The sequence below is a fragment of the Euphorbia lathyris genome, chromosome 4 (genome assembly GCF_963576675.1).
Source record: "Euphorbia lathyris chromosome 4, ddEupLath1.1, whole genome shotgun sequence".
In the NCBI taxonomy this organism is placed as follows: Eukaryota; Viridiplantae; Streptophyta; class Magnoliopsida; order Malpighiales; family Euphorbiaceae; genus Euphorbia; species Euphorbia lathyris.
Genome location: NC_088913.1, coordinates 52,720,065 through 52,730,271, shown reverse-complemented (window position 1 = coordinate 52,730,271; position 10,207 = coordinate 52,720,065). Strand labels below are relative to the sequence as shown.

The 10,207-nt window shown below is 33.5% G+C and overlaps 1 protein-coding gene across 1 annotated transcript; it reads left to right on the top strand.

Moving 5' to 3' along the window:
- Positions 1-4,461: 4,461 nt before the first annotated feature.
- Positions 4,462-9,878, top strand: LOC136227627 (NADH dehydrogenase [ubiquinone] iron-sulfur protein 5-B). The gene is made up of 2 exons (XM_066016342.1): positions 4,462-4,738; positions 9,607-9,878. Exons 1-2 carry the CDS (start codon positions 4,589-4,591, stop codon positions 9,706-9,708), a joined length of 252 nt encoding a protein of 83 aa, XP_065872414.1. The 5' UTR covers positions 4,462-4,588; the 3' UTR covers positions 9,709-9,878.
- Positions 9,879-10,207: the final 329 nt, after the last annotated feature.

The following is a 10,207-nucleotide window of genomic DNA, read 5'->3' as shown; positions in this document are numbered from 1 at the left end:
ATAATTTGGATTATGATCCTCCAAATTTTGGTTCATTTAAAACTCTCTCTCTCAAACTTTTAATTTATACTTAAAAACATTAAATTAACTTCGATAATATACTTTTCATATCCAATTGGTTAAATTAATAAGTCAAAATATAACACGATCTAATATTGAGTATAAAATTTAAATTTTAGACACGAATGTTACATATTATACGTCTCATAATCGGTTATCCCATATAAATACTCATAAACTCTACATTTTCTAAAGTCTATAATCCATAAGCATGTATTTACATCCAATACCATAATTTCTAATCACGTCATCAATCCTTGTATAGGATTTTCATTTGCAAATAATTTTCCATGTTCAAGTGTCACATCAAATTTAATTTCCTCTTATCATCTATTTAGAATCTCATAGGAATTCCACTCATCTCATAAATGTCTTCCATCAATAAAAACATATTTGCATATGTCATCGATCTATCTCGTGCATGCATCTCACATGTCACATTCAAGAACATGACACACAATAACCTCTTTACTTATATCCTCAGCCATGATCGAACCATCCAAAAAAAGCACTATTAGATTTCAATACTCTCCGATTACTTTTCTCAAACTATTCCTAGATATATCCAAGAGAATCTTGATGAATGAATGATCTGTGTGATTGCTAATTAGATTAGTGAAACGAAAATTGTTTCAATGATTCAAGGCCATCAAAGAATGTTGGTAAAGAAAAGTAACAAAAAATATTAACCTTGCAAGACAATTAGTGAGTTGTGAGAACACAACTAGTGAGTTGTCCATTGACATAAGGTTTATCTCATCTTCACAATTTAGAAAAGTATTAAGAAACTAGGTTGTAGATACATGATCTTTTTGGAAAATGTAAAGGTGTTATTCATGTTGCTTGTAAGTTTAATGGGTATGATTTCAAACTGAGGGCATCAAAAGTGAGAGACAACCTGACTTTTAGGATAAAGTCTTTCATGGAAGAACGAATGTGACCTAGAGAATATGACAATCACTTGATCAGTACTGCATTCATAGATGAGAGATACTTAGAGGTCTTTAGAGATGATGAAGGGTGGAAAGTACATGTAGTGCTAAGGAAAATTAAGAGAGAGTTCGGTTTTGAGGTTTCAATTCCCAAATGTTGGAAGCAATGAAAATAATTTAGAGTGAAGTGAATGAATAGTAGAATATACTATATGATAATTCCCAAACTATTAAAGCCAATAAACCTGGTAGTATGGTGAAAATGAAGATACAGTTGACCTTAGTACATGCGGGTAAAAAGGCCAGAAATGATAATGAAACTGATGAAGTAGATATATGTAGCCTTCCAAGGGAGATAGTTGTTTTCAAGTATATGTTTTACCGATTGGATGTACATGATGATTTTGGCAACGTCAATGAGACCAATCAGGTGTTTATGTATGATCAATAGAAGGTCAAATTTGTTTACTATATGTTATTTATAATATGTCTACACTACACTGATAACCTTTTTTAACCGTCGTCCTGAAGAATATGAAACTATCACGGGGCTCGCTGCTGTCTGATGATGCTTTCGATAACAGTTGTCTTCTATCATTTGAAATAACCTCACATGACACCAACATATTAGTACACTATCATTTTACTCATAGACGACATATTTATTATTCTCGTCATCTATATGACCCTTGAATGACAATCTTTTTAAAAAATGTCAAAAAATTTATGGGAAATTGGCTTTTTGGTTAAAGTGATGGCAGTTTGAATATTGATTTCTGTCGTTGTAGTGTACTTCATATGACATAACTCTCAATCAATTATGTCAATGGATTTTTTTCAGATGACAATTTTTATTAATTATTTGTCTCCTATTGTTGTTTAGATGACGTTTTTTTAATTCAAAGTGGCTCATTGATTTTCTTCTTTATCTGATATTTCAATGAAAGAGTTTCTGGTTTTTATTCAGATTGACATAGAAGCAAATTCATGTTTTTACCTGAATAATGAACTAAACATACCTGTGAACATAAAATTTTATATATCAAAGATTTGAATTCAATTAGAGACAAACTATCACTCATATTCTGTGTACACAAAAGTTTAATTCAATTTCCGATACTCGAACACTCATGGAATTAATGCTTTTTAACTGCTATTGATTGCTTCTGAAGTTCATTTGTTTGTCTTTAAGAATATTAACAGCGGTAATGACCATTGATTTCTCTCAAGACTGTTCAGAAGGGATGCGAGGGGCAGATGTATGTTGGAGGAGAATGGATGTCAAATCCTACCCATTCAACTCCTTTTGGCGCATGTCTTTCAGATGGCGTATCCTACCTCATGCCACATGGCGTGGTATAATGCTTGAGAGTCCTTCCTTATTCTTATTATTACACTTTTGCCCCAAAGATAATATGCAGATGTTATCAGATAAGAAAGTGTTTAACTTAATCAACCAGCTGGAATAAGGATAGAATAAACCTAAAGATAATTGCAGATAATTATCAAATGACAATTCTAAAGATTTATCGTTAACTTCTCTGATGGAGGATCTCTCAATATTAGGTTTTTTTCGCTTATAAGCCTATTGTCTAGATAGACATGTTACGCACGAGTGGAACTTTGATCATCCAGACACCCTCCATAATCACTATCACATTAATGATGAAAAAATTGAATGTGAGGAAAAGAAGACAATACCATAGCCTTCTGTACCATGAATGTAATGAAGGATACGTTTGACACCCTTTCAATGCTCATCAATTGGACACTACAAGAACTGGCATAATTTACTAATCGAAAAAGCAAGATGTGGCTAGGTTAAGATAAGATATTGAAATTCTCTCACCACGCAGCGATATGTTGGGGAATCGGTGTCCTAAAAATATGTTTTATGATATTTCCTTTAAAAATCATTGTTTGTTTTAATATAGTTGTGATTTACTATTATAATGCTACAGTTTTTATCGCATCATGAAATAAAAGGTACATAAGTTATAACTTAAATGATAATAATCTTAAATAAATGGGTAATTAATTTATTAGTCCCTATATTTTGACAAAACACACTGTTTAGTCCCTGTATTTTAAAAAACACACGGTAAAGTCCCTAACGTTTTTCTCGGTGAACTGTTTAGTCCCTAACGTTTTTATCGGTGAACTGTTTAGTCTCTGCCGTTAGACTCTTATGAAGATTCTGTTAGTCAATTTGGATTTGCGTTCTTCTTTTCTTTTATTTTCCTTTCCTTTAAACTCTAATGCATCTGAAATCAACTTTGGGTGTTCTTTTTCTTGATTTTCTTCTTAATCGTTCAAATTGGTAAGCATTGGGTCTGTTCTTTTTTTTTTTCCATATACAAATATCTTTTTCTTCTAAATTGGATTTCCTCTTCTGAAGTTTGAAGATAAATAGTAAAGGGTAATTTAGTCATTTCCGAAGTCATAAACGGTAAAATATCTAACAAACAGGCGGAAGGACTAAACAGTTCACTGAGAAAAAGGTTGGGGACCTTACCATGTGTTTTTGAAAATACAGGGACTAAACAATGTGTTTTATCAAAATATAGGGACTAATAAATTAATTACCCTAAATAAATTTAAAGTTAATGCATTATATTACATGAATAGTATATCAATGTTAGATTACCTCTGAGTTGAATGTGCACAAGTGAAAATCAACTACAGATGTGAAAAGGACTAAGGGTCCGTTTGTTTTACCTACTGTTTGTTGTTACGGTTTCCTGTTTCCTGTTACGGTTTGCTGTTGCTGTTACGGTTTGTTGTTTGCTGTTGGATTTTCCAAAAAGCAGATATTCTCTGCTTTTATAAAATACTGCTTTTCGGGTGTAAAAAACAAACAGGAGATCACTAACCAATTTCAAATGTAAAAGGCAAACATGAGATCACTAACCAAACTCATAAAACTCTCCTAAAAAACAAGGAGCGTGAAAAGAACAACCAAACACCCATAAACCGGGTTAAATACGCTGTTGGTCACTGAATTTATATGATTGTCTCAAAATGGTAACTCAAATTCAATTTGTCTCAATAAAATCACTCAACTTTAAATTTTGTCTCAATTAGGTCACTCCGGCGATTTCAGTGATTAAAATGGATCCGAATGATGGCATAAGTGACACGTCAGCATGAGTTAACTTAGATATATGGTCAAAACGACACATGACATCTCTTTATACGCTCACGTGCCGGTTATTTTTACGAAAAAAAAACAAAATTTAGTTTTTTTCATACAAAAACCAACATGTAGATGTCATGTGTTGTTTCAGTTAGACATCTGAGTTAACTCATGCTCACGTGTCATTCATGACATCATTTCGATCCATTTTAACCATTGAAATCGCCAGAGTTATCTAATTGAGACAAAACTCAAAATTGAGTGATTTTATTGAGACAAATTGAAGTATGAAACACATATATTAGACCTTGTTTTTATTTATTTACTTACTTACCCCAAAAAAGAAAAAAGAAAAAAAAAAATCCAACCCTACTCAATCTTCCTTTGGCCGGCAAATCTGAATCACACTCTTTGATATTTGATACCATCGGCTGAGCTTGATCACCAGAGCGAGTGAGAAATGGCTTCTGGTTGGGGAATCAGTGGAAATAAAGGCAGATGCTATGATTTCTGGCTTGACTTCAGCGAATGTATGTCTCGTTGCAGACAGCCCAAGGATTGCGGTCTCCTCCGTGAAGACTACCTTGAGTGCCTCCACCACTCTAAAGAGGTTTATCTTGACTCACGTTCTTTGCTCAATTAGCGCAATCACCAATTTAAGAGACTGCATTTTGAATTTTTATCGAAATTCCTTCAATGACTGATTTGGCATATCATAACACTCTCTATCTTTTTTCGACTTGTCCTTCTTTATGCAACGTGCTGTCTGCAACGAATTGTTTGTTTTATTTATATATAGTTTAATTTGTCGAGTTTTGGATCCTGTGTGAAATTGCAAAAATTATAGAACCCTAGTTCTCTGAGTTAAACGGGGGTATTACTGTGCTAGTCACTATAGCCACCCAATCCCATATGACTTGACTGCCCAAGATTGAAATATTAATCAGCTTAAAAATCATGAATTGATTAGTTTTGCCTAATGATATTATAAACGTGTTTCTATCCTCGCTGCTCCACTTAATTTTAACTTTCTCCCATAGAATTGTATATTTTAGTGAAAAATGTGGTATCTATACCTTTGGGAAGTAGTTGTTTTCTTTGTTTTCGTATTTCAAACTTCAGATTTGCTACATATACAACAATAGTTTTCTAAACCTGATAAACGAAACCCACCAGGTACAATTACTTGATCCATAGAATGAAAATTTCAGCTGACAAATCATATTGCTAGTTTTATTGCTTGTAGGAAGTTGTGTTGGACTATCATTGATGTTCAATTTCAGTCATCCTAAGTGAACCATATCACCCATATTCTGAACCGAGCTCTTGTTCTGCTAGGGCTTATATCTCTAATATAGTTTCTCATTTAAATTTTTTTCAACTCCTAATGCCCCTTATCATGAATTATTTCAGTTTCCTAATTATCCTCTCCAGTCATATCATAGAAATCCACATTGCTTTGATCTTCTTAGGAAGATGACACTTTAAGTGCATAAGCAGTTTCTCAGTAAAGATATGAAATTTCTAAATTTGGTTGTTTGGTCAAGGCCCATAGGTCCAGGGTCTAACTCTATTATCTGGAAATTTTCAAGTAAGAAATTGTATGTTCATTGGAATTGTTAAATAATAGTTGTCAATTAATTAATTCTTAATAAAAATCCTAAAAATTCATGTGAACTATTTCAGAAAAGAAATTACTTAACCGTTATTTGAAAATTATGTTAGATATGCAATAAAGAAAGAAATTTCATGCGCTATCATCTGCTTTAATGCTTACCTTATACATTAGCTTATGTAACCAATCTTCCACTACTTTTTGTAACTAATTTATGGTACTATTTCTATGTGAATTACTTGTCATTAGATTGTCAAAAGAGGCTCATATATGCTTAACACTTCTTTCTTTGAGTACCTTTTGATAGGTATATAAGGTTTGGTGTTTTAATAAGTCTCATGCTTGAGAATGGTGTTTTGAGTGATTCGGATTATTAACTTTGATGGTTAGAGTTGGGCTCAGGCATTCTGTTTTAAGAACTCTTCCCTATATATTCTGATTTTTGTGTTAAGTGAATTCGATTAAATTGTGTAATGGTGGTGTTATTTGTATTTAGCATTTAAATGATAATGTATCCTTTGTCTGAGCAATTTGCTATAAAAAAATTACTTTTTTATCAAGATCCCACATTACGTTCTATCCATGTATATATCCACATGCAAGTTAATGACCTTTAAATGGATTACTTCGAACTGTGAGGAAAAATTGTCATTGGTTTTGATCATTAAAACATAATGGATCTAGTGGCCTCATTTTATTTTATTTTCTTGATGCTATTTTTCTTTGTTATATGCTTTGGCAAGTGTCAGTAGAACTTGTTTTCGGAAGCTGGACGCAAGGCCTTTTTACCAGCATCACTCACATTTAAGTTTGCCATGTCAAGAGTGTCTGATCTTGAGATAGCAAGATAAAACCATACTTCATCCTATTGGCAAGTTTGACTATATGGCCATGCATAAGCTTACAACTAATTTTAATTAGGCTTAATACATGAATGCACCCTTCAACTTGCAAAGCTTTTGCTCTTGGCACCCTCAACTTTCACTTGAACCTATTACACCCCTGTACTTGGCTAATTTGAACCTCCACCACACTGAATTGTAATACAATATTTGTACATATGGTGTGTGATCTTCACGCACAACTAATATTTAAGGTGTCAAATTAAAAATAGACATGTGGAATTAAATGGACACATCAATTAGAAAAAAGGTAAATTAGGGATTTGTTTTGTCTATAGTTTTATCATCTCTTACGTTGTTCATCTTCAATCTTCATCCCAAAATTCCTAACTTAATCTGCAGCAAATCTATCAAAGCCATCATCAAGAACCCACATTCAAAAACTGACCCAAACCCAGAAATCAAAGTTACCACAGTTAAAGCTACCAAATTGACAATTCCTACCTCCTCAATCTTTATTTGCGATTTTAATGGCCTACTAGAGAGCCAAGGCCATTAGGCTAGAAAGTAGGAAGAAGCTGAGAGAGTAAACATGGAAGGAAATAAGTTCCTCACCGATTGAAGAGCTGGCGAGTGCAGGGATGACCATTGACGAAGCTGGTAGGTACCATGTGAAACCAAGAAAGAGTGCTAATGAATAATTGACATCAATGTTGTACGAACACAGAAAAATGGGCATGGACACGGAAAAGGAAACGGACACGCGACATTATTTCTAAAACATAACCTTCGTAAAATAGTCTAGAAACGAAAATAGACACGGACACGAACACCAAACGCAGAAATGCTACTAACTAGAAGTGTCCTTGCAACATAGATTGACATTTACAATTCCATCTAAGGCCATAATCTGTAATTGGGTAGTGAGTTAATGGGTAGATAGCTAAAAAAAAGATAATTTTGAATGTTAAATGAATTGTTTGATATAGACATGTTAGCTGGGTGTGTAAAGAAATCAACAACAAAAATAAACAAAGAAAAAGAAGAGCATGAAAGGGAATTGGTAAACTCAGGCGCCACAATTTTTAGTGTAATTCCACATCGGCTATTAATTATGACAAATCATCAATTAAGTGTGCAAGAGGTTCAATTTAACCAAGTACAGGGGTGTAATAGGTTCAAGTGAAAGTTGAGGGTGCCAAGAGCAAAAACTTGCCAAGTTGAAGGGTTTATCTATGTATTAAGCCTTTTAATTATAGGGGAAAGTTCAAATAAAACCCCTGTGGTTTCACTAATTTTCAGATAAAGGACTGTGGTTTACTTTTTGTCAAAACGAGGACTGAGGTTTCGCACTTTTAATAATGCTATTAAAACTATTTTTAATGACCTGAAAATGAAATTTTTCAAGAATTAAAGTTGTTCAATGTCATATTTTCTATGGAACTACATTTTCGATTTTAGAAAATCATCTTTTTTGGAACTTTCTTTCTCTAAACATTAACTTTCTCTCTCTTTACCAAACATCATCTAAATAATCTCGAAATAAAAAAGTTGAAGAATTAAAGTTGCTTAGAATATTAGTAGTTCTTAAAATATGTCATTTTTGAAGTTGTTAAGGGTGATTTTAATAGTATCAATCGAAAAAGTCCTTATTTTGCTAAAGTTGAAAACCTCAGTCCTCGTTTTGATAAAAAGTAAACCACAGTCCTTTATCTGAAAATTAGTGAAACCACATGTGTTTTATTTGAACCTTACCCTTAATTATATGTAGGTTTCCTTTTTGAACTGTAAGTTTAGTCTGACACTCTTAACTGTAAGTAACTCTTTCCAAGTTCTCAGTTGCATGCACAAAACTGGTTATTGTATGAATTGGCAAAACCTCAGGACAACATACTCCCAAAAGCTAGTTGTTATGAGGGGAGTGATAAAGGATATTTTTAACCTGATATAAAGGCACAATCCACTTTCTAGATTAGGTAGCCTTTTTGAACAAGTATTTCGGGTGATCCCTTTCCAAGTGCTGACTTCTAATTGGTTTTGATATTAATTGGAAGTATGACTAGAGAACTTTCTTCTAAACACTAGCTGCTAGGATGAGAGAATCCAAGAATTTACTTGGGGGTGGCAATTTCTGACATGGTAACAAAGATTCACAGAGACAACTCAACTGTCACGACACGATTATCATTTTTCTTGCATTATATCACATATATATGGACCTGCAGATAACATAACACGAGTTTGATACAATAACCTGAAATCGCCATTCTAGTCACATCAACTTTTGCATGGGATGATGTGTGATTTATGTCTTAGGGTATAGTTGTTTGGTAACCTCATTCAACACTTCAAACTAATAAGTCAAGTGCTTACTGGTTTTTAGTCTGTTTCATAACACCATTTAAACGATTCAGGTAAGTAAAACAATCACTTAATGTAAAAAGTCAAAATATTTAACTTCAAATTTTAAGTTGACCAATACCAGTAATAATATTCTAAAATAGTATAAAGGGTGGCCCGGTACACTATGCATCCCCGCTGAGCGAGGGTCCGGGGAGGGGTCCCACCATAAGGGTGTAGTGGGAGCAAGCCTTCCCCTACCAATTTATTTGGCAAGAGGCCGCTCCTAAGACTCGAACCCGTGACCTCTTGGTCACACGACAACAACGTTTACCGTTGCGCCAAGGCTCGCCCTCTAATATTCTAAAATAGTATATAGAAAAATAATTTGTGTACTCTTCTAATATATAAATTTTATCTTAAAATATCTTTCATATCCTTGAATTTAGTACTTTTTATTGTTTATCAAACAACTCTCGTTCAACAAGTTCAACATTTATAATATTCAATACCTTTCAGTATTTAATTTTTGGCAGCATTTGTTTTTTAATTTGATCAAACATCTAAATGTGTCAACAAGTATGCACGTGAATCAGCAGTATAATAATTTAGTTGTAGTAGTCAGCTAGCTTTTTTGGTGAGTTGGAATCCAATTCTGGTTCATGTCTGTGCTTATTGCAGTTTTATCGAAGAAATCGTATATACAAGGAGGAGGAGCGGCAGCTACGAGCAGCTGCTCGCAAGGCTGAGGGTGGAGAAAGTATTGACAGCCATCACAAATAGCCTACATTGATTATGTTGAAGTTCTATTAATAAAAATATGCCAAGATGATGTATTTTTGACTGATCTGGTATTCAAACTTTGTTCAGGTGATTCTGTTTCTGGTTATTTTCAGAGTAGAGATGTGATAGTGCAACTTTGTGATTTTGTGAAATAAAGCTGAAGTTAAATACTTCATGGCATTTTTTCACGCAAAATGCTGTTGTTATGTCAGTTAAATGGGGCTTTCGTATGACACATTCAATTGAATTTTGAATATTCTTTTGGGGGGATCATCTCTTAACCTTCTTCTGTTGGCGTTGTTTGATATGTATGATTACAGGCTTCTCTTCTGGTGGTGTGGTGTTGTTCAAATTCTGGACTAAGAAATCATGTCATAATTTTTTTAAGGGTCAATTGTTTGAATGCAGCGGTTGCTGTTAGTTATTGCAGCTACCTATTTCCGGCAGCTATTACTATTAGTTGTTGCTGCTATCTGATTAATAAGTAGTGTTTGTACAA